The sequence below is a fragment of the Bactrocera oleae genome, chromosome 6 (genome assembly GCF_042242935.1).
Source record: "Bactrocera oleae isolate idBacOlea1 chromosome 6, idBacOlea1, whole genome shotgun sequence".
NCBI lineage: Eukaryota > Metazoa > Arthropoda > Insecta > Diptera > Tephritidae > Bactrocera > Bactrocera oleae.
In genome coordinates, this window is record NC_091540.1 from 37,440,979 (window position 1) to 37,467,611 (window position 26,633).

Here is a 26,633-nt window from a genome sequence, read left to right on the forward strand (position 1 = left end):
GTCTTTGCTTATATGTGTTTAACCTTAAATTGTAGGCAGAATTCGATGAAATTTATTTTAAAATTCTATCAAGCTTAAAATATTTATTCGTATTTAGTTAATCAACTTTGCAACAGCGCAGAGCGCGGGGAGGCGGTAAATATTAAGCCTTCTTCAAAATTAAAGGTAGAAGATCCCATCGGTATTGTTCGGCTCGAAATTACAACAACAAGCGTTTTAAACAATATTTACTTACAACAAAACAACAATTCTTCTAAATATTTAGAATATAACTTAACCAGAAAATATACAAATTATCACTACTATTGTATAATAAACGATACAAAATATACAAGTATGAGAAACTGAAAGCACAGCGATGAAAGCCATTTAAAAATGTATGTTGGTATGCATTATATATTTAATCCTTCCTTATCATCCTTATTGCCTTTATTTACTCTCGTAACTAAAATTTATTCGCAACGCTCATTGAGAAATATTTCAGAGCTCATTTTTACACAAATTTTGTATCGATTAATTCATAGTTTGCTTTGATTTCTTCTGTTAGTAATTTTACTCAAAGTCGATTTTAGTATAAATAAGAAATGGATTAACTTCGATCAGTGATACAAACACAAACCAAATGTAACGGTACAATATCTATGGATGTGTGTTCGTATATTTACGAGTGTACGAAACTTTTTATACATGTAGGTGTATTTCCATTTTGTATTTAGATAGATCGGTAGCAAACACAGCAGAGAGCTTTTCAAAAGCAATTTAACTTTAAAGTAAAAATTTGTTTGTATTGAAATAATAAATAATATATTATTTTATGAAGGAATACACATAATTATGATTATTTCAGACGACTCTGCCGTGTTTACTTATTATGTGGTCATAATAATTACAGTATAATTGTGTGCTTATGCTATAGATAAAAATGCGGTAATAAGTAATAAAATACAAAAGCAAATAAACATGCGTGATATGTATGTATGTATGTATGCATGTATTTACATAAATATGCAAGTGATATGTACAGTTGTGTATGTATAGTTATGTCTCAAGCAAAAAATCGGCTTCGTTGATGGAACATAGCGGTGCTAAACCGATTTGCACAACACCCGCACCGTCCTTATAACCAGAACTATATCGCTTGCTTACCGTGCCGTGACCGTTCGATGTTGAGCCATTTGTAGGCGCAGGAGCTGTCTGCTGTGGTGGCCCGTCCACTAAATCGCCATCTATTTGGGCAGGCGTTTGAGTCTCTTTTTCTGGATTTTGCTGTGGTGCTGGAGAAAGGGTCTCGGTGCTGGGCGCTACTTGGCCAGTTTCTAAGTTTAGAAGGAGAGAAAAATTGGTTATTTTGTTCATCGTAACTGAGTAATCGTTTTCTGCGGATAACAATAACTTTAAGCATGTATAAAACATAATAAATATAAAAAAATCAGTAAACATGTTATAAAAGTGAAATAAAATATTTACTGTCTTGATTTTATGAAACAACAAAAAAGCTCTGACTATAAACTTCTACACTATTTTATGTATGTATGTAGTTCTCTTATTTGACTATGCAAGGTTGTGTTTTCGGTTTTCGAATTCTTCTTCTAATACTTTTGGCTACATTCCCTGCGACTTTTTCGTGCCCAATGATATGAATATCTATGACTGGTATACTCAAACCATTTTTCAAAATCAGTCATATTCAATAATACATTTTTCTTCTACTCAGTCAATTATCTCTCTCTCCCCTCTTTTTTTGTCCACTTTCATTTCTGGTGAAATTACACTGTGTTACTCTTAATCAATATTAGCTGTCTTCGATTTGCCAAGCGTTGGAGAGTAGTCAATCGAACCAACTCTAGGAAATGTTCAAACGAACAGGCAGCACTTGTGGTGTAATCTTGCGCTAGCATTCGCAATTACACTAAGATTCTTTCTTGGTTTAGAAATTCCTGTTTTCGTTTCAAAAAACGTTTTAGTAACACCTTAGTTTTTTTTTTTTATGAACTATTATAATTGATTTTGAGTCCTAAGTTTTTTAAATAAAAAAATTAAATTAAATTTGTACTTTCGTTTATCATCACATTTGTAAAACTGATGTAAAATATGCAAAACAAAACTTGGAAGCATTAAAGATAGCGGTTATACCACTTTAATGAGGTATGCGCATAGTGTCTTGTACGAATTCTACTCGATAAATTCGTTGTTGTTTTTACATGTAATTTTTATACCCTGAACGGGGTATATTAAGTTTGCCATGTTTGTTACACCCAAAAGGAAACGTCGGATACCCTACAATATATGTCCATAAATGGTCAGCATGTCCCATGTCCGTCTGTCTGTATATATACAAACTAGTCTCTCAGTTTTTAAGCTATCGATCTGAAATTTTGTACCTGTCTTTTTCTCTTTAAGAAGCTGCTCGTTTGACGGAACGTCCGATATCGGACCACTATAGCATATAGCTGCCATACAAACTGAACAATCGGAATCTAGTACTTGTATGGAAAACTTTTTTATTTGACGAGATATCTTCACGAAATTAGGCACGAGTTATTATTTAAAGCAACAATGTATTCTCCGCAGAAATAGTTCAGATCAGACCACTATAGCGTATAGCTGCCATAAAAACTGAACGATCGGAATCCAGTGCTCCTATGGAGCCTTTGTACTTGTGAAGGGTACTATAGCTTTGGTTGAACCGAAGTTAATATTTTTTTTTTGTATTTTTATATTTTAAAATTTTTGTTCGTTAATATATAATTGATAGCCGCTCACTCAATTATTAAAAAAATTATTATAACTTTGTTTAAGGATTAAATTAAGGGCTTTTATCAGTTACTAGCATTAAACAGCTTCCCTGGCCACTACAAGTTCATATATTTATAACACAACACAAAAGCATAAAAAAATGTCTGTGATAACTTGACGTAGATTTGTCAGACGAACGGAGAAGTGGAGAAACAGGCATAGGCAGACAAGCGTTTGAGATAGTGAGCTCTTTATATGCTACATCTCAGAATTTATATTTTTATCAAAAATATGCAAGTTTGCCGAAAGTTTTGTACATGCCTGCATTTTGCTTCGGCGTCGTTGCGTTGAGTTTATCTTGTTCCGCCGGTTCGATATTTTCATCTTTAGCTTTTGTGTCTTCTTTACCGTCGATCGGTTTTTCGTTGGGATTCTTATTTCCATTAGCATTGCTTTCGTGTTTTTTTTCGATTGCGTTGGTTGTTTTGTTCTCAAGTATGTTCTCAGCGTCTTTCTGACTAATCTCTTTTCCATGCACTTGTTTCTCAGGCTGGTCTGTCTCCATGGCTTCATCTAAGCTTTTGTCCACCTCTATTTTTGCGGTATCAGCGTTATCATCTTCATCCTCTTCATCGATTCGCGCGTCAATCTGACCCAGTGGTATGTCCCCGTTTTTCTTTGTGCTGCCATTCTCTTTAGCCGGCGTTACTGCGCCTGAAGCTGATGCAGCGCCAGCTGCGCTACCATTTTTCAAAATACCCACCAGCGGAGCTCCATTTCCCGACTTCTTTTCATCCTGTGGCAACTGCAAGTGCAAAATATATTAATTTCGGTTTAATTACAGTTTTTTGTCTTCGTCTCTGTTGGATTGCTACTCACCACTTTATAGGCATAAGACTGTGTACCCGCCACAGCTGGCGATTCATGCATTTTAGTCGCTTGCTCCTTGGACCATATGATATCCTCGTCAGTCTGCCGTTCGATGCGTTTCTTGTAGGCGCGATGACTACGGTATACCTCTATTAGGCAGCAAATGATTATGATCACAAAGAGCGACGTCAGCGTTATGAATACCACTTGCGTGGAGTCCTCCTTCTCCGATACGTCGTAACCGAATTTGGCAACATAAAGGACGCGTTGCGGTGGATCCTCAACCCAAGTCTCAACGCTCTGCAAAAGGTAATATGTTTTCATGAGTACCTAGACCTTTGGAAATATGCTACGCAATCAGACATTAGCAGGCTTTCACATATGCAAATCTACGCTTCAATTTACATACAACACGGCAAGGTAAGAACGGACCAGAGCAACTAAAACTAGCCACCACGGTCCATTACAATTATGCAATTTTGATAGCTTAGTGGGGTTATTGGCTTTTGTTTGTGTTATTGTCATTTTGAAAATCTCGTTAAATTGCCGTTACTGTTGCTTATGCTTCAATGACTGCTGTTCCTGAGGGGTGTCTACTTCCATTTCTCTTTTCACTGGCCATTACTTACCGAGCTCACGTTGACCATTGGTTCCTGTGATGGCTGCTCCGAAATATCGAATTTGGCTATACACTGTGCGCTGCGCAGACCCTGCGGGTGAATAACAGTTATGTTGTCGGCGCCTGACTTGGTGAAGAGCATGTATTCCTCCAGCGGTTTCATCACATAATTATTCACTTGTATGTAAATATCTGTTGGCGATAGAATATTGCATTAGTAAAACACACATACTCGTACATATGGGTTTATGTGATTATTACATAATCACATGCATTCATTGAAATCACCTGAGGAGGCAAGTCGTTTAATTAAAAGGGTAACATCAGTATTTATGTACAAATGCTATTTTACACTTAATTTACTGCTAGAAATCAATATTGCCATAATTTGGCTTATTATCGATTTCCGCCATATTTCAATAATTGTAATTTCTCTTCTCTCGCTAGGTTCCCTTGAGTAAAAAGTTTTTGTGAAATAACTAGATTAGCCAACATGAATTACTAAATCACAAATCGCATGATCTCATTACTGTTTGAGATAGGATGGATGGATCGAAAACAATTCTACAGAAAAAACAAGAAGTAAGGAAGGGCTAAGTTCGGGTATTACCGAACGTATACTTTCAGATGTTGGTAAATCTTCATTTAAAAAATATTGCAAAAGAATTTACTACTCTTTATTCGACAAAATCGTGAATGGACTACAATCAAATTTTGAATTTTAATAAGTGATATTATAGGTCATAGACTCACTATTTTACTTCAAGTCAGCTAAAGTTATATTAAAATTATCCTTAATTGAGAAATATGTGATATAAACTCAGCCCAAGTGGCTAAATTTAAGAGTATATTTCATTGATGTTGAAAACGTGGGGTCGGAATTTATTATATTAGGAATGTAAGGTTTGTAACAAGGTCTACACAAACTCCATTCATTCTTAGCGCTAAACCATTATATAATAATATAATTTCATTAAAATATTACACATTTTAAATAACCTATTTCTCGAGAACACAGTTTGAAGCACACTAACCGACATACGAGTATTTGGCATAATTCCAAATTGTACGTTCCGTAAATTCTGCAAAGATATTTTACACATTGACCGATATATACATATATGGGAGATAGGGATAGTATTGAACCCATTTTATATATATTTGGCATTACTAAATATTATCAACAAAAAAAAAAAAAGCTACCTAAGTTTTATTAAGGTACCTCACATACCGGCACCAATACTCAAGGAGTAAGGTCAACCACATCTTTGAAAATCCTGAGATTAGTTATAAGAGGACTAGGGCAAGTTTTCATCCGATTTGATCTACTTTAGGCACAAAGGTTCACCGTTATTAGAAAAACACGCTCACTAAATTTGATTAAGATAACTCACATATTGGCCGATAAATGTAATATAAGGCCAGTCGGAAGTTCAAAAATCTTTAGATTAGAAATATGGGGGCTTCAACCCATTTTTGACATACAGTATGATATTATCAGGAAAGGATTCTCTCTAAATTGTATTGTATTATATGTTTCACACACTGACCGATAATTTCGGTAAAAAGTCTGCCATAGGCACAGAGGTCCACATTTTTGGTATCAGGAGGCTTGAGTTATGGCCCCATTTTGACAGTTTTTAGACTTGAGATGGCACGATATATTCATTGGTGCTTGATTTATATACTGGAAAGTGAAAGAATAAGATGTAATTTAAAGATGTGTTATGTGGGAAATAGGCGTGGTTATAGTCCGATTTCGCCCACTTCCACACTGTTACACGGAAATGTCAGGATAATATTATCTATCAAATTTAGTTGAAATTGGTCGAATGGGTTTTGATGTATGTGATTTCATCTAAATGTGTCTATTTTGATTAGTTTTGGGTGTTACAAACAACCGTTAGGTAAACAAAACTAATTTACTCTGTGACAACATGTTCAAAAACTATAAAAATTAAATTTTTTAATAATTTTGCTTTATTGTTTCGCTTATTTTAGGGCTTTTGGTATATTTTCGTACATAAGCGACTGCGTCTTATGGAGACTACCCTACCGTTACAATTCCATTTCTAACTGTTCAATCCTATCTGCTATACAAGTATTTAGTATTACCAAACAAAAATAGAAATAGTCTGTTTATATCAAATCACATGACCTAGTAGCTCAATTGTAATGCTCATTTCTAAACATGATGCGAAAACCAAAAGTTCTTCCGAATTGAAGTGGGTAATAAAAAATGCGTCATTTTCAGTTTGAAGACAGCATTTGCCAATAATGCTTCCAGTGCTTTAATGCTTTAAATCTAAGTTTTTTTCAAGTTTTTTAAATTTTAAACGTTAGTATGAAAATTTGATTAAGAACTCTGAGAACCTTTGTCGTATGAATTTTGATCGAATCAAGAAAAGATAGGGGAGTTGTTTTTTAGATATGTCGTTTTTAAGAAGGAATAAAACGCATATACTTTAATTTATAATACAATTTATGACCAAGCATTCAGCTTTAATATAAAGATAAGGGTTAACCACTATGTTTTAAAAATTATTTCGAGGTAGTGACCGCCACGGCCGACTTGAATAATTTTTAGACGAGAGTCTGAATTTTCGACCACATTTTGCAGCAATCGGGGTCGTATGTCAGCAATAAAGCGACGCATATTTTTTTCCAAAGCGTCAATCGTTTCCGGCTTATCTACGTAAACAAGCGACTTCACATAACCCCACAAATACTAGTATAGATCATCGAAAGTTTCTTTCAATAAATCGAGTGCTTCGTTGGCTGTATATTGCGATCTTGTTACAACCAAAGGTCATCCACATCAACATCCTACAAATAAGGCACGAAAAAGTCATTAATTATGGCTCTATAGGGTTCCCCATTGACTGTTCTTGCACGAGTTGGATTTTGTAAGCCAGCCCCAATTGTTGCGCGCGATGGTGGATGGACTCTTTAGGGTCTTCTTCAATTCTTTGTTCCACAGCAGCAATTACGTCTTCGGAGCGCACTGATATGTGAGATAGTCTAATAAAATAACTTTGTGCCAACATTAATGGAATCATTATACATATATATCGAACTAGCTGTACCCGGCGTGCCCGGCTACGCCCCTTTTTATACTCTCAACATGTTGCTACATAGTATAATAGTTTTGTTATAACTATATAAACGATTAGGATAACGGGCGAGTTTAAATCCGGGGGACAGTCTGTCCGTCCTATTAAAATCCTCGTTTAATTATTTTTAAGAGCTACGTTACCAATTTCAACGAAATTGGGCTTATAATATTATTTTGACATACCCATATTACGGTGTGCGAATTAGGTCTACAACTACGCATACTTCTCATATAAAACAATTTTAAATTTCTGATTCTCTCACTTTATAGTATAGAAATAGCGAGCCAATAAAGATATCGGGTTAAAACTTTGCACAAATAGTACCGTTTAGATGTACCATCTCAAGTATAAAAATTGTCAAAATCCGGAAATTTACTGAATCGATTGTAATGTGATATGTGAGGGGTGAGGTAAATCAGCACCCTATCTTACCTATAACATAACGACTGTACATAGTAGTTATAGTGTACCATATAACGGTGCAGAAGACCAGAAAAGGGCGGGTGACATGTCCTACGTCTAATCATAGGGTAAAGTTTTGCTCAATATTTATCGAATCTAATTACAAAATCGACTTTGATTTTGCAAGAAAGGTAAGGACCTTCTACAGGAATAAATGAATAACTATGCATATTTTCATGTCTTTCTTACATATAAGACTAGAAGCCCCGAACACGCGTTGCTATGACTAAGGTATAAGTGTATAATAAATTATATTATTATAAACTATTCAATATAGTAAATGCTTTTTATGAATAACGTCGAAAACATTATAGGCGGTACAGTACCATTGGAATACTTGTCAACATGACCATTTTTCCATTATTTTTTTCAGTCATAATGGTTGCTTTAATAAAATTTCCTGTAATCTCTTTTATTATCAAGCGTGTACCGTTGCATATTCGAGTTCGATTCAAAGTACTCTAAAGAATAATAGGTGAACAATTCTCATTTACCTCCACATAATTAGCGATTGATTTAAAATACATCAGATCACCAGGCAACAATAAATATCGTCAACATCTATGTTTGTGGCCGCTATTGTAGCCCGATTATTGAACATGTTATGATCCAAGTAATTCATTTTTATTTCCAGGAAAATACTCTTAATTAATAAATTTTTGTCGTGAACCACAGTACAGAAATGGTCAATCAAATCGTCTTAACACTTGAATTAATAAAAGCGAAGAATAACCGATTTGTCGCCAGAATTTTAGTAATTTCATCGTTGCCATTTTAATCTTGCATTGTTATGTGCAATGCTTCGAGAATATTTGTGAGCCATTATGCACTCATCTCAAATTATGATTGAACTTGTTCATAACACTGGAGCTATTCTAATAATTTTTTTATGTTACACGAGATATACAGATTAAGACCTTCCATTATAGCATAATATTATAAATAAATAAAATATGGTAATACATTTATTAAACCAACTTTAAGAGTGATTATTATACTATTAAACATATATATGTGAAAATGTAACATTTTCAATTCCAATATATTTTTCTGCTTCTTGTGCTGTTCTGATAGCGCTTCATTTTTATAATTCTATGACATTTTCATTGCAGTACGGTCAAAAGTTTACTTTCTCTAAAAGTTATTTGGTGTATTATTGTATTCACACTTGATGAAAATCCTCAAATTGGATAGTGATAGATAGATAGAGAACATACTTTTGTTCTATCATCAATAGTTTATTCAGAGCATGCGACCAAAGACGTTTAAGGGTACTTTTTTTACACCTTGGGTTACGTTAATTAACTCTTAAAAGCCTGATAACTCCGATTCATTAAAAATGTTGATATGTATTATAATTGTCGGTTACAAACAACATTTATTCTACGATTTTTCTTAAAAATTATTCTTTTATATTTTACAGGGTGTTTTGTTGGTTGGTTCTTTGAGGAAACACTAGGTGCTTATTTTATGTACATATATAATATATAACCAAAATCAATATTTTATTGAAATTACATTAAAATTATTAGTAAACTGATAACAGATACATTAGTTAGTATGGAAATTTAGAAAACAAATTTGATGTGACGATAAACATAGAGATATACTATATTTTATGCAATAAATTTGCGTACGTGCGTACTATGAGACCTGATAATTCCTCAAGGGATAATTTAAGTTTTATTTCTTAAAATTAAAATTAAAATTTGTAAAATTTTTATAAACCCTTACATCAAATTTAATTGTAATAACGATGAAGACTCCAAATTTTTAGCACTAATTAAGTGCTATTACTTTTGCACTAGTCACTTGAAATACAATTCCTGGAAATTATTTTTCCGATGCAGTCTTACTCAAGTCAAAACGGAAATGACTATAAAGCTCACACACAAGTGGTGACTGAACTATCAAATATATCTAAGCATCATGTCACGTTATGAAATATTTAAAAATGCATGTTTATATATGACAATTTTACAAAAATAACGGTTGGTTCCTGGAGAACCCGCCAGGCATTTAAGAGTTAAGTTTTAGTTAGTATCCCTAACCTTTTATAGCAATAAATACAGCCTTTGTTATTTAGGGTGAATGAAACTTCCAATGGTAAAGGAATTTTTGAAATCGGCACAGTAGTTTTGGAATTTATTTATTACAAACATACACACATCTTTCCTCTTTATAATAGCAGTATAGATGAAGAGGTAGATATCTTTTATATTAGGTAAAGTAAAGAGTTCGATCGGGTTTTTAAATATGCGCCGTTATGTTCGTAAACTTGTTGCCAACGAGATGCCAACTTCATTATGCCCCTCTCGTAGAAGACTGCGTCCCTATTGCCAAAAAACTCGGAGAGCCAATTTTCACAGACCTCTCTTGAGGCCAACTTTTCACCATTAAGCGCGTTCGCCATGGACAGGAAAAAATGGTAATTACTTGGTGCCAGGTCCGGACTATAAGGTGGGTGCATTAGAACCTCCCATCCGAGCTCCAGGAGCTTCTGGCGAGTCACCAAACGTGTGTGGCCTGGCGTTGTCCTGATGGAACACAATTCGGCCTCTTCTGGATGAGTGCTGTCTTCAAGCGGTCCAGTTGTTGGCAGTAGAGGGCCGAATTGAGCGTTTGGCCATAGGGGAGCAGCTCGCAGTAGATGATTCCTTGCCCATCCCAACACATAGAAAAACCTTCCTGGCCGTCAATCAGGTCTTGGCTACCACCTGGGCCGCTTCCCCGAGCTTTGACCACGACCGTTTGCGCTCGATGTTGTCATAAGTGACCCATTTTTCATCGCCAGTCACAATCCGCTTCGGAAACGAGTCGATTTTGTTGCGATTCTGCAGCGATTTGCAGATGGAAATTCGGTCCATCATGTTTTTTGCGTTAGTTCGTGTGACACCCAAACATCGAGCTCCTTTTTGAATCCAAGGTTATGCAAATGGTTCCAAACGGTTTTCTGGCTTATCTTTAGTTCCTCAGCAATTGAATAAGTGCTCACGTGACGGTCTGTTTCCACTATTTCCATGATTTTATCGCAATTTTCGACGACAGGCCTCCCGACGCGTGGTGCATCTTTGACATCGAAATTACCAGAACGGAACCTAGCAAATCACTTTTGTGCTACACGTTCGTTTACAGTATCGGGCCCATAAACTAAATTAATGTTTTCAGCCGCTTTGGCTGCTTTTTCGCTTTGATCGAAGAAAAATTGTAAAATATAGCGAATTTTCTCTTTGCTGGTGTCCATCTTTAACGAGCGCTCACAACGAACTGAGTAAATCAATCCAAAAACTGTCAAAGACAAACTTTTAGCGCGAATAGTATGACATGATGCGACACGCAACACTAGTACTATAGACAATAACGCCATCTCTTAGATAAAAGCCGAACGAACTTTTTACTTGACCTAATATCTTACTTTTTTCTTGCAATAATGTGCTGAGAATAGAATTAATATAACTGAAAATAGTAGGGAGTGCACTAGATACTGTGAAACTCTTTAGATATAGATTCTAAATATGCTTGCTGGATTTCTCCTTTACGAACTTACATACATATGCGTTGAAAATTCTTCTGCCACCAAAGCTGCAGAAATTTTAGTTGCCAATAGCCAAATGTATCAACCAAATCTTTAAAATTTTCTGTTTTAAATGAGATTGTACTACTAATTTTTAAATTACTAAATTCAAAAGGCAATTCAAGTTTCCTGTAAACCAGTCATTAAAAAGCGGCAGTGTTGACAATAAATTTAATAGTGAGACAGCGGTTCTTTATTTACGTTAACGTGTTCGTTATGTGTCGTCACACTCATTGCGGGGTCTTCAGTTGATGCAATTTTTTATAGCTGTGAAGGTTTTTGTTAACGGCGTTGGTAATAAACGTACATCATGATGTAGCAACAAATCTAAGAAAGCGAACGGGTCAGTGTCGGAGAGCGGATATGAAGGAAGGAGTGCCAGAAAAACCATAGATTTAAACTTGACTCAAGTGTTTTTATTTCTTATTGGACTACTATCTTATTATACACACACACACGTGTACCTTATATTCATCGAGCAGACGATGGACGTTTAGTATTGACTTTTTCTTATTTTTGCCGCGCTGATGACCCTCAAAAGTTGAAAAAAGTCTAGTTTAACACATACATATGCTTATATCCTTAAAACCACGCATGGAGTTGAGCAAAGCTTTCGACTACGCTTACATGTGTACAAGTATGTATGTACATGAAAGTTTCTGTAGCGGCGCTCTGTCAGAATGAAGTGAAGTCATACATATTCTTAAGTTCCTGAAGTGGTTGTTGTTTTTGGTATGTGTACTCGTATATGCGTAAATGGATATCAAGTATCAGAAGCCCATAGCAATATAACCACAACATCGCTTAGGAAAACACAGCTAAAAGCGGCCATGGCTCAATGGATCTGCACTTTTCTTTCGTGTTGTGCGTTCGGCGAAACAGAGCGCAACAACTTTGGACCGTCAAGTTCGCCCCTCATCAGGAGCTTAGCGAAGCTTCAAGAATTAATAGCGCATTGCCGGGAAATTTATACCCGGTCTCTTGACAACTTCAGCAGTTGAACATATGAATATACTATATGTAATAAAAACGTACATACATATGTACAATTAATGCATATATGCTCTGGTTGAGACTTAGATCAATGAAGGAGGAATACAAAACTCTGACGAAGACAACACAACAAATAATTTGGACGGTCGAACGGATATACTCGTAAATAACCAGTGAACGTTAAGTTAAGTTATTGTAATATATATTTAGGTATAATTTGTTGATACGCAATAATAATTTCTGTAAAAAATACGAAACTATAACAGATACTTCTACATTAGCATAGAAAATCAGGGTCCTGGAAAATCTGAAATTATTGCCATGAATAAAAGCTGTAATGGGGTGCCCTAAAACTAAAATGGTTTTCAAAAAAAAGAAACAAATTTGACAGAAAATACAGTTAAGAAGAACATATTGAATGAAGTGAGTGTAAAAAATTAGCCATTTCATGTTCAAAACTTTTTAATTTTGGATCTTTTCAAAAAGATGGCAGCCGGGAAAATCCGAATTATCGCCGAAATACCACTTAATATTGTACTTAAAGCAAAAGTCTTGATTTTATATGACTCAACAGTAGAGGGTTAATTGTATACGCTAACCTAACCTTAAGTATTTCGTATGGCGTCATTATAGGTGTAGTGCAAATGTACTATGCAGTTTTCATGCGATCTGAGGATGTAGATATAATATTAAATATAAAATGTACTCGCGTTGTCCCTTTGATAATAAATTTGTAATAATTTTGTTTTGTTGTTCTGACGTTTTCTTTTAGGTGTTACAAACATTGTGCCAAACTTAATATACCCTGTTCAGGGTATAATTAAATAACCACGCCCATAATTAGAGGACCACGCATATTTTCCATACAACAAAGTTTTGAATTCCATATCATTCATTCACTTTACAAGCTCAAATGAAGATGCCTTTAAAAACCGACTCTTCAAGCCTCCACATTAAACGCGTTTTTCTCGAAACTGGATTTTGAAACTTGGTTGTCAGGATTTCTCACGAACTACTTAATCGATCTTAATGAAATTTTATATAGGTCTTCGATATAATTTACAAGTTTTTTCCGAGGGAGTGCTGGAATTGACGTCGTAATGGCCGAGTTTTGAGTTAAGTTTGGATAAAAGATTTCAATGAAGTATTTTTTTGCTCGAGGAAACCTATTTAACCCTTTATGTCATCTGTTAGTAAAAATTGTCGTCCTTTGTGCAGAAAACGATTATGTATAATCGTGTCAATACCTAACTCTCATATACATAATAATGTGTTTTTCGATTTTCAGTCAGTTTATTTAGGTCAACATGTGCGAAACTGAAAGGATATTAAGTGCTTTATTAACCTCTTAAATAGGTGGTTAGTTTAATATAAACTCCTGCAAAGTACTGTAAATGCTTTAGCGGATATGATCCTAGCAAATTGCGAATGTTCGGCTGGACCCAAACTTAGAAGTTCCTTATTTGTAACTAGCTAAATACTATCAAATTATTAAATCCAAAGTTTTATCTCTCTAACTGCTCTAAAAAAAAGCAATTTAACTAGAGCATCCTATTCTGATAGATGGAGGTATATACATTTTAAAATATATGATTGATCCTTTTAGCTGAAATTGAAGTTACAGAAGAAATCGGAGTTTTTGGATAAAAATTAAATTTTTATTCTCTTGCAACATGTTGCTACAGAGTATAATAGTTTTGTTCACTTAACGGTTTTTTGTATCACCTGAAACTAATCGAAATAGACATAGAGTTCTATAAATATAAATGGTCAGGATGACAAGACGATTTGAAATCAGGGTGACTGTCTGTCCATTCGTCCGTATGTCTGTCCGCACAAGCTGTAACTTGAATAAAATTTTGGATATCGTGATGAAACTTGGCACACATGTTCCTTGCCTAAAAATAAGGATGCTGGGCGCAGTTGGACAATGTGTGAGATATATAATTAAAATTCGGATAGAATCCTGATAATAGTATATCTGCATATCTCAAATGGGTTGAATCGAGTCTCTACTTCCCTGAGCCCCCATATACCTAATGTAAAATTTTCAAAATTCCGGGTGACTTTATACTGCATATATCAGCCAATGTATAAGTTATCTCAATGAAAATGAGAGAGCATATTTTACTCATAATAGTGTACCTTTGTACCTGATATGGATAAAATCGGGAGAAACCTGACCTAGCCCCTTATGTAACTTATATCAGAATTCTTGAACATAAAGCTGACTTTACTCCATATATGTAGATTGGTGATGGTATGTGAGGTACCTTGATTGAATCCAGATTGCATTTTACTAGTATGTGGCATTGGCAGAAGTAAATAAAATCGGGTCGATACTACGTACAACTACCATATCTCTCTATTATATATAAAAGTTTTCTGCTGCTGTCGAGAATCAACTAACATAAGAGCGTGCTAGCTCGCGCTCGGCGGGGGGCGGACGTAGGCGAGCGAGCGAAGCGAGCGTCCCGGAGCGCAGCGGAGGTCGCCTAGTACTATATATAATGATGCGAACTGAAATATAGCTATAAAATTAAGTACTATATATAATGATTTTCGTTTTTCTAACAAGTTTTATGCCGAATATGTCGTTCAGTGATATATGTTATGAAAGTGTTAAGTTTCAAACTCTTGCAATTTGTCAGAGAAGGAGAAATACCTTCAGGTTTTGGCCAAACTTCAACTTCATTGTTCGACGGAGTGCTGAATGGATTACAATCAAATTTGGTATCATATTAACTTATTTTGAAGGTAAGAGGCTCCCTTAGTTTTATTACTATCGTTATATGCGGAGTGGGCGTGGTTACCATCCGATTTCACCTATTTTCACACTGTCGCAAGAGTTGTGGAAATGATATGCTCTGTGCAAATTTGAATAATATAGCTTGAATAGTTGGGGAGATATTGTATATACATTAAATCTATTAGGGGGCGGATCTATGTAATATAACTTTTGCTTACGCGAACTGAAATATAGCTATAAAATTAAGTTAATGGCCTTCAATATAAGTCAAGAAAATACCAAATTTGATTGTAATTTATTCACGTTTTCTTCGAACAATGAATGTTGAATGTTTCACAATATTTTAATCTCGTATTCGGGATTACAAAATAAAAAAAAATTTAATTCAAATGTTAATTCAATTTGTATGCATTATTTGAAACCCAGTATAAGAATTATAATTAAAATTAGAATGAAGGGGAGAGGAAATGACGATGAAGACATATTGCGAAGGGATAGAAATTTAAGAAGTAACTTGGGAAGAGAAAAATTGCCCTTATTAAATAATGGTTGATAATAAAACTATTTTTACGCTATTCCCAATAAATGTTCTCACTTAATTTGAACTATTAGTTCAGTTTAACTTTTAAGCCTTTCACGCTACCAAAACCATCAACAAAATATATGACTGGACAATAATTATAAGAGACAAAAAAAAAGGCATTTTATGTGCCACTTATTTGTTCTTACCAATCAAAGCATGTGTATGTGATTTAAAAGAGAAGCCTTAAATAGCTACTTACTCGACAGACAACCGCTATAACTCTTGAACACAGCAAATCTCGCATCTGTTGTATTGATGCCACCAATTTGTACACGATTTCCACCCACATCACTCGTTGGCACCGGAGCACGTGTCTGTATCTTTGTCAATGGCACCTTTTCGCGGTCAATATACAGAGTGGCCTCACTGCCGTTGCGTATGTAGTAGATGGAGTGGCGTGCATTATTCAGAAAACTTCGATCGATGTGCGCACCAACAGCCGGCCCTTCACGGTCCTCTTCGAATACTAGATGACCATCAGCGTTAATAGCTACCATCAGGTAATAACTGCGATCACCGGTCGGCTGCAATAACAACATCACACGGTTGGCACGCCGCAAATCAAACGAGGAGAATGCCAATTGCAATCGTACGTAGTCCACCTTGCCGGTAAGCTCGAATTTACGCAACAATGTTGATTCGCCGCTAAAGTCCGCTCCCTTCTCCTCCATACAAAATTCACCCAGGAAACTGGTGTGTTCACAGTCGCATGTTGACTCCTGTTTGGCAAAATTCTCCTTACATATGCCTCCATTTTTGCAAGGTTCGGCATCACATTTGATTTGGCAATTGGCCAGCACACCTTCCATGGCTGTTAGGGAAGAAAGAGAGAGTGAAAAATAGAATTACGAAAATGCGAAATATAATGTAAATACTCTTTAAAAGTTCGCTTTATTATTCAATTACTGTTTCTTTTGGATTCATTTGTTATATTTCCATTAGAGGTATTAGCTTTAATTTACCCTAATTCTTGTTTTCGACGTTTTTCTACTCAAGTCTAAGCTTTCTCTGAGGGAGTGAGAATTGCATTTGTTGCATTTCATTAAGAACGTATTTCGGTAGCTCAAATTTTGGGTATACATATTACTACATCCAGAACAGTATATATCAAGTTTGCCACGAAGTGTGTAATACCCAGAAGAAAACGTCGGAGGCCCCATAAAATATATGCATACATATATAAATGATCAGCGTCTGTCGGAACCGCTGATATCAGACCACTATAGCTGCCATACAAACAGAACGATAAAAATAAAGTACTTGTATGGAGAACATTTTAACGGGATATCTTCACGAAATCTGACATGGACTATTGCCTAAGGTAACGGTACAATGTTAGAATTCACAAAATTTAGCGCTTAACTTTAAAAAATCGGTCTGATAGCTACATTATTTTAATACTTTATTCGATGAGGGCATGTCCTATCTAAGCTAAATAACTTGTGCCCCTTACAGAATTATATCCATTTTTCTTACTTAGGAAGCCAGCTTTGGAGTGTTGTATATCTCTGCGACTTCGATTTCCTTTTAGTTTTTTGCGGTTTTCCATTAACTTGGAATCGCTATAAATCAGAGTAAATCAATTTTCTGGTCAGTCGCAGAACGTTTGGCATTTGGTTAGCTCTTACTTTGGCCGAACACTGTAGGTCTGATTCAATATTCAGCTAATACTAAAACATAACTTACTAGTACTGGTATATTGAAAATCTATGTACTGCTGCTCTGTGCCTTTGCGGTTACTCGCTACTTCAGCTTATCCGATTGACATTAATCTTTGGCAGTAATGACTATAAAGAGGACACTCGCATATGTTTGTAAACATACCAAAAGGCTTACAGACATGCGCTTGGGAGCATCCTAACTAACCCATATAGAAATAGAATATATATACAAACATTAAGTTAGATCGTCTTCTGGTCGGTTAGTATGCAATTAGAAAGAATTTGTAGTCTTAACAGGAGACTTCTTGACCGAAACAAGTTCTTAAAAGTAAAAAAGCTTGCTTCTTCGGATTGCTGATGGACTATTGGGCAAATTATTGTTGGAGAGATGGTATCGTGTGGTCTTCTTACTTTATGCTATTCCTATTCATCAATAGGTTGGAACCACTTGGCGTTCTACTTGAATCTAGTTACATTAGAATGCCTTCTATGGATAGCCATAATGGGACGTTGTATATTGTCCTCTTGAAATAGTTCAAGAGATACCCCTATATTGGTCAATTCTTTAGCTCCAAGATGTTTAACTCCCTAGCAGTAGGAGTACCTATAACAAGGCCAATAACGATTAAGGGCAAATGGTTGCCTTCTAAAGTAGGTAGAGTAAATGTCTGCCGACGCACCTATTTATCAATACAAAAAGTTTTATTTGTGCAACCTCTGAGACTCCGTCAAAAAACCTTCGACCGATAGCTGCGATTCTTTTCCTGTATAAAACTTTGCATTCGAATAGATGTTCAATAGTCTGTTCTTCTTCTACCTCTTTACAGCTTCTACAATAGTCATTGTATGGTGTACCCAGTCTGCTGGTATGTCTGGCAATTACACAGAGACCCGTTAGCACTCCTACTTGAGTTCGTATGTCGTTTCTTTTGAATTTTAACAGTTGACATGTGTGGCTCCTATTTCATTCATGCCACGTTTGACTACTTGTTGAGCAAGTTAGGGATTGAGTCCACCTAGACTCAGCTATTTGTTTGGTATTTATTCCGCGGTTATTTATGCCTAACTCATTTCAAAGGAAAAATAGTGTGGTTTTGTTTCCTCGATAATATGACTCACTTAAGTTTACATAGATTGGTTCTATGTCAAGATTGGTCTAATGACGACCTAATATATCTTATTTTCAAATAGATAATCAATCAAATTTCAAATAGATAATCAATCAATCAAAATTCATCTTCGATTTTGTTCGAAGAAAAGGAAAAAGGTCTATCGTCAATGAAGGAGGTTTAAACAACAGTATTTTGGTTTTAATCGGAGAGGCAATTATTAGCATATAAAGCTTTATAAAAAGTGACTATGTCTTCTGATTTCGTTAAAAATATAATTTCAGGTTTTATTTAATAATATCGACATTATTGGACTGAAAAATGGTGTATTGAAAATGACCTGGTTGATAACGAGGATAAAAAAGTTTGGAAACTCCAAATTTTTGGCCTAAACGTCTTGTAATAAAAATTTTCTTAAACTTGTTTATATTTGAATACTTTTCTATCAGTACTGTTGTCTGCGAAGTAGATAATATTAGTCTCATTTGTTTTTTGTTTTTTTTTTACATTTTAACCCGTCCTAACTTTCTAATTCCTAGCGATGTAACCCCACAAGTATACTACGATATACTACTACTTCTAATGCGTATAGACACATATATGTTTGGCATAAACTATACTCCCAATATGTCCTTGCACGATTGCACCAAACCGATGCTGTAGCCACACGCAAGTGAAAATCTCTTCCGCTTAGTTTTGTATGTGACTTTTTTAAATTGAATTTCCTCACCAAAGCGCCAAGTGTAATTTGTGTTAGTTTTACAGTTGCACACAGTTATGTGCATACATACACACGTACAGTTGTGTTGAAATTGCATTTCTGTATACTTACTGGGTGATATATTCCGTTCGTTGATGTCAGCCAAGTCGATTAGATTTGTGCCAATTTTCAGGCCACGCACACAGCCAATATATCCCTGCAGCGCCGGAGCGTCCAGATTGGGCCTTAGCAAATTCGCAGGATCATAACCGCCAATATTGAATTGGAAATACTCCGTTGGCGGTGCAGGTGGTCGGTGTGGTGAGAGAACCTCTGCAAAATATGAATACGATAGGAAATATGTTAAATGAAAATCTCTGTCCCATAAAATGAAGAATGATGAAAAATGAGAGAGTCGGTGGAATATATTTTGTTAAAATTTTGAATTAAAAATCAAATGAATTTCCGTTTTACGTTTCAGAATTTCGTTCTTCGAAATTACTTCCAGTATTGTTCAAATAGAGTTGTTGCTGAGAGCCCAGTTCACTTTTAAGTTGAATCAGCTGTCTTTTATTGTTTCAGTCCGATTTCGAAATCAATGCTGGGTTAGCGCAAGATAATAAGGGAAATTAAATAGACAATTGATGCTAAATAGACACATGAATTCCGCTTGCGAAACTAAATTATGGTTGAAACACTAAACTGGTATGGTATGTATACTGTTTGAAAAATTAAATGTGTTAAGCAGTTACTCTTTCGGTTTCATTTCTTGTTAGAAAATTTAAGAAGAAATATGGGAAATGATTAATATGGGCAAACAGAAAGCATCTGCCGTTACAGGTTAGTGGGATCGTGAGGAATCGTATCAATAATCTCAATGGGCCCGATGGTTACAGTCAGCACCTTGATTGAAAACCTCTCTAATTTAAAAAATGTTTGTTTTCTCAAACAATCCACTATATAGTAATGAAGAAGTAATCATAATTCATTTTCAAAACTGAGTAGAGAAGCGTTTGTTTAAATTAAGCTGGTTAATTTATTTTCAATAAAGCTGTTAGGGTTTCACTCAGTCGTAGTTTTTTTCTCAGCTTCTGTCTTATCAAAGGCGAAATCGCATGCTCCACAAATTGATATAATTACCTTTATCCGGATTGACCCACGGTTTGTTGCTGTATTCATCCAATAGCAGCATGCCTCTGTCAACACTTACGCTCTGCTCGTTCACGTGCATCGTGGTGCGTTGCTCCTCACGCTCAATGGCCACCTGAATGCTGTTCAAGCTACTCACGGACACATCAACAATAGTCAGATTAACAATTGCATCGCCATAATTATAGAGGAAGACAATTTCGCGACCGGAGCTAATATACAAGTGCACGAAATTGTTGTAATGATCATTTGCATATAAGACTAGCGCATTCGCATCGTAAGTGCGTAAGTTTATGAGAATGTCTTGTGCGAGGATGCCTTTAAGAATGTCCCGTTCCTCATTGATACCGTAGATGGAGTAGGCGGCCGGCAGGAAGGGCGGCGTAGCGGCGGGTGTGTTAATGTAATTGCGCATCAAAAACGACTCACGTGTGATGAAGGTGAGTGCCTTCTCGTTGATGTCTGCAAATTGAGAAGTTGAAATGAGATAGTTTTCAAACAAGCGCTTAAATTTCGAAATTATTCTAATTCCAGTTAGCAAAGAGTCTAACAACACACTTACTTGTCTCGCAGAATTCACCGATGTGCGCCCAAGGGTTGTTGCACACACACTGGAAGGTACTCCATAGTTCCTTGCATTGCGCGCCATTTTTACACGGAGATGGGACACACGAAGGCTTGCAGTCTTTAATTATCTCTGAAAGATGTACGGACATATAACTGTAAATGTCGAGTATTTCGCCGTTGACGACTAGTCCGCGGAAGCAACCAATTAGGCCAGCTTTAACAGAGAGTTTCTTCAGCAGGTCACTGACGTGTCAAGTGGTTGTGTTGGTAGTGTTGTTGGCATGAAACGAAAGCAGTCAAAATGGAAGTTATAAGAGTGTTTAAAGCGTATTATATTAAAGCCAAACAAAGTAGGCAATTAATCTAATGTATCTTGTAGTTAGGAGTGCCATTCTTAGATTTTTTGAGTTAATATTATATTTTATCTATTTTAAATGTGTTGTTGCCATTAATTTCATTCAAAGTTCCGGTTTAGTTATATTGTGCATAAATATTTATATCATATATATTGTAAAATAAACCGTTTTTCCCAAACAAAACAAAAAAAACGAGTGACATCGGTGCAACCCTGATTCAAATCTTTATAGATGAAAGAATATGTACTTAAATTACCAAACGACACCAGTTTTGAGAAGACCGACAAGCCCACCTTGACCTACATTCTTTTTTTGCACCTGAAAGTGTTGAAGATCTGTAAACAATGCCTCACTCCGTGATTGCCACCAATAAGACCGAAACTCTTAGTCATTGACATATACAATATATAAATACCGCAGATTAGGGGCGAATAAATCTAAGATGCTTAAGAGGTCTCAAATAGGAACAGCATCTCGAAAACTCTAGGAAATAGTAAGGCGTGCTCCCACGCTTTGTGGAACACTAAAAATGTATGAACGAGGATCGGATATATGAAGTTATTTATTATTTTATCCTTGTCGCATATTTAAATTCTCGAGAATAAAAGTTAAAAATAAGTTGGTAAGTGAATACCAATACAAGAACTGGAGCGTCTACACTTCCCGTAAATTATGAATTACCTATGTAAGTAGCAGTTTTAGAACTTTTGCCCAATATATGTACAATATATGGATATGTTAGCAAATTTTAATGATTTAAAATGCCCAGATTATAAATTTATTCATTATAGTATAGAAAGTGCTCTTGATTTTATGATTATGGCATATCTTATTCAATTATAGTCTTGTTAGCAATAAAATTTATTTTTCAGACATGATTAAGGTTCTGCGCGTACAAACATCACGAGATCCCCAGCTTCACGCTCCTTACCCAAAATATGAGAAGAATTATGCGGAAGGTTGTAAGGTTTTAATAAAAATCAAAAGTGGAGATATCTAGACTTACAACGTCCGGTGGGTTTTACGTGAGTACCTGCCGTATATGGCCTTACCTCACGGTGCTCCAAAGCACAACGTATCAAAACAATGCGTTGATAAGCGCCGCAAATAATACGAGCTTTTTGCAAGTATTAATTTGGTTACGAGTGGCCAGTGTGTAGGGGCACACCGACCATCTTGGTAAGATTCGAGGCCGACCTAAAACCTCTTCCGTTTTCGGGTACGGAACCCAGTTGCTTGTGCAACTTATTTTTTCGAACTGAAATTCAGTTCTTGCAGCATTTAGGTTTAAACCACAGCCACCACGATACTCCCCAAAGGGCCGAACCCAATTAGCAGATTGAACCGAAGTCCAACGGCATTCTGCTCCCCGTGGTACCAGAGTTGAGTCTCCGGTCAGACTGTGTAGCCGAAACTACTGCCAGTTGAGCTCCGCCTTACTCAATGACTGGTGACATTTGTCGCTTGAACTTCAAATGTCTTTTTATTTGGAATCTTATTTAAAGTCTATAATATCAGTTCAAGCTGAGTATTATAGCACTATTTCTGACATCATTTACTATGCTGATAATTCTGGGCAAAATAAATTAATAGTTATAGTAGATTTGGCTTTTAGTCGCCTTTTACGACAGGCATGCCTTACCGCGGGTAAATTTTTCTAGACTTACAGTCCACAAAATGTCCTGTTTTATTCAAAGAAAACTTCGCATTCCTTTCAAAAGTAATTCGCACACACTTAGAAACAATAATGTCGCCAAAGTCCCCGAAATTGGTACAGTCCTCCAGTAGAAGTGAATGGGAGGCAAAACTTCTAAGCTAAAGTTCTTTTCTCAAAATGAACTCAGTGATTTAATACGCGATCAAGTTTGGAGTGATATACCTACATAAAACAATTTGTCAAAGCATTGGACGTGGAAGGATATTGTTCTGATTACATTGGTAGCAAGCCTTCGAAGCTAGTATGGAAAATTTGAAAGATGGAATACTTGACGATCCTCAAATACAGCAATTAATGAAAGAGTTAATATTAAAAAAGACTGTGTTGACAGTCGAAAATTTCCTAGGTAACCGAAAAGCACAAAATTAGGAAGAAATTATCCAAATTATGCTGACACTTTCAGATTCTTAGAATACCTCCGTAATCATCTGGAAAAATGTTTCGGATATTTTATGAAATTATAGTGAGTAACAGGGTGATCATCTCCACCAGGATCTGAAAGTGACAAGAGGGAAGTATCGAGGTTGATGGGATCGTCTCTAGATGAAAAATTATCAGTGGTCCTTAGAAAGAGATTATCAACTGGAAAATATTAAATGAAATTTTCATAAAAGCCGTTTTTTTTTTTAAATAAAACACATCTTTCCGACATTTTTCTCACTGTTCACATCGATGTATCTCTATTTTTCAAAACGAAACTGACATTATAAATACAATTAGTTTGTTTCATGTTTTCTTCTCTTTGTAATATAAAATGAAAATAAAGACTTAAAAAAACGAAAACATATCTTACAAATCATTGATAATGTCATGAATTGTGAGCAAAAATATATCCAAAACCGGTCTTATATCTAGAGCAAGAAAACCACTGTATGTGTTGTTATTGTTTGTTTATAGTAAAAGTGTTGGCAACAGATAATATCTATTCTTCTATTATTTCATTTGGGGAGTTCGTAAGAATTGTTAACAATCGTGGTTGCAATACCAATTTGCCTACGATTGAAGACTGAACTGTTCATCGTCGTTTGTGAGGTATTAAATTATTAATAATATCCTTGCAAGTATGAATCTTGGACAGTTATTTTTGTACCCATTGGGAGTATTACATTTATCACTTATACCAGGGTTGCCTTTTATATTTCGGGATTAGAAAACAAAAACAAATATTAATCATCAACAATAACTTTATTGTTTTTCATAATATTCTCCATTAAAATTTATACATTTTTGTCTACATTTGAATCAGTTGTCGAAGCACTTTTGCCACTTTGATTAAGGTATCTCCAAAACATACGTTCTGAACTCATTAACCTCCTCTTCAGGTGTCGAAAAACGTTGACCTCTTAAATAAACGCACGGGAATAAAAAGAAGTCATTCGGTGTCAGGACTATACGGTGGATGAATAATCAGATCGATGTTTTGAGTGTTCAAAAATGAAGTTGTTTCAGTTGATGTGAGTTCGCATTGTCGTGGTGAAAAGTAAAACGGCTTCGGCGGTAGGCTTTCCAGATTTCTTGAAAGACAAATGGCAAACAAATGGTTGCGTACTACTCAGAAATTACTGTTCGGCGTTGTTCTAGTGGTTGTTCAAGCGCGAACAACTTTTGTTGGATTCGGCTCATCTAGAAACACCCATATAGTAATTAAGTTCATTGATGCACTGTAGATGAGTTAATCCACATAGAAAGTTGTAAAAAAGAATCGCGCGAAAATGTTTACAATTTAAATCCATTTTTTGACCAAGATGACTGTTACTGTAAACAACACAAATAACGCTCCTATTTGAAAAAGTATGTATAAGCTCAAGAATGTCAAACTTTATTATAAAGCAGTGAGTTGCTGGATTTCAGCACCAGGGTTACCAAAACCCGAAATATAAAGGCAACCTACGTAATAATTGTAAAATTATGGTTTTTATACATTTGAGATTTAGATTGCAGTTCTGTGCTAGATTATAGTGAAAATTCTAAGCAGTGCAAACTTCCCTGATTGTATATATATATATAGATTACCCAAAATGTTTGTAAATATAGAGCTTATATAAATTTATTTTGAAATGAATACCTTCAGGTTTTGGCAAAACGTTATATCAAACTAAGGTAAGTATCGCCGTGATTTGATCCATTAACGGAAAGTGGAAACACTGTTATTACATAGAGGTTCCTACTGAATTTCTTTAAGATTTCTTATATATTGACCGGTGGGGTATAAAGTGAACCGGAGATTCGAAAATATTCATGATAGGTATATTGGGGCTAAAGGAAGTGCTGACCTGCTTTTACTCATTTTTGGCACAAGATATAGTGCAATTTCGACATTTTTTGGAGAGCGCTATTTGTGCAAACTTTTAATTTGGTAACTTAATTAATGTTTAATTTATATACTGTAAAGTAAGAGATTCAAACCCAATTTAATCGTTTGTATTATGGGAAGTGGGCGTGGCTGTTATCAATTTTTACATCAGCTCTTATAAAGCTCTGTTCTGCCATCCTGGTTGTGTAATTTAATGCTTGTGGCTCATTTATTCAGTGAGTTCTCCTACTTTTAGTAGTTTTCAACATATCCGTTATATGGGGAGTGGGCGTGGTTACTATCTGAGTTTACCTATTTTCACAGTGTATAAAGAAGTACTAAAAAGACTTCTCCAGGCAAGTTTAATTAAGTTACCTTCAGTAGTTTGAAAGATATGTTCATTTAACCACGGGCTGTCTACGCTCACTTTAAAAATATTTTTGGTCGACAAGTGCCCCTCACTACTGCGATCCCCTGTACCACAGAGTGTTGTGTCGTAATTTACTGCTTAGTTATGACACTTTATAGGCTTTAGTTAAATGGCCTTTTGTGGGCGTGACAGTCGTCCGATTACGCCCATCTGCAATACCAAGATGCCAAGAAACTTATGTACCAAGTTTTTTCAAGATATTTAAATTTTTACTCAAGTTATCGCTTGCACGGACAGATAGTCACCCGAATTTCAACACGTTTCGTCACCCTGATCATTTCTATTTACATATACCCTACTAACTCGATTATTTTTTGGTGATACAAATAACCGTTAAGTGAACAAAACTATTATACTATGTGCAATATGTATATATAATATAGTATAAAAACATAAACACTAAGGAAAATTACAACTACATTAGCTAAAACTATACTGTTTTGCCGTTTTACAGAATGATACAAGCTACGCAGATAGTTCACTGACAAACAGTAGTAATAGAAAAGGAAGCTTTACGGCCCCAAAAACTACAAATAAACAGTGGAAGTAAATAAATTTAGGCTGCCATCAAATTGCTGTCAACGATTTAGCTTTAGAATGCAGCTCAACAAGCAAATGTGGAATATTTATAGGGTGTTTTTTTTAGGGGTATAGAAGTTTCTAGAGAGATAGCTGTCAAACCAGCTGTCAAAGTAAACACACGTGTTTGACATTTATGACATGACATTTGGCCAATGCTAAACTAAGGTAAACACCATAAGAAAATGGTTCGCTAAATTTGGGTTATCTACGTCAATATCAATCGTCTAAGTGCCTAATAGTTAAATAAAAAACACCCTATACAAAGCCGTTGGAAAAGCAATTTTCATCTTATTTGTGATTGTGAGGAAATATATTTGCTCACATGTTCGAGTAGTTTTGCATTTTATGCACAAAGGTCGTGTGTGTA

General features: G+C 35.5%; 1 protein-coding gene across 9 annotated transcripts in view; it reads right to left on the minus strand.

Annotated features, from left to right (window-relative positions):
- Positions 1-26,633, minus strand: part of axo (axotactin) — a 143,287-nt gene that overhangs the window by 24,203 nt on the left and 92,451 nt on the right. For all 9 annotated transcript variants that reach the window (XM_036364562.2, XM_036364557.2, XM_070111148.1 and 6 more), the window contains exons 12-19: positions 20,884-21,131; positions 20,313-20,783; positions 19,305-19,505; positions 15,902-16,513; positions 4,236-4,417; positions 3,616-3,906; positions 3,058-3,541; positions 1,147-1,316 (exon numbers count right to left, since the gene is read on the minus strand). In XM_036364562.2, coding sequence (XP_036220455.2) covers positions 1,147-1,316; positions 3,058-3,541; positions 3,616-3,906; positions 4,236-4,417; positions 15,902-16,513; positions 19,305-19,505; positions 20,313-20,783; positions 20,884-21,131 — 2,659 coding nt within the window. The remainder of the gene's footprint in view (positions 1-1,146; positions 1,317-3,057; positions 3,542-3,615; positions 3,907-4,235; positions 4,418-15,901; positions 16,514-19,304; positions 19,506-20,312; positions 20,784-20,883; positions 21,132-26,633) is intronic.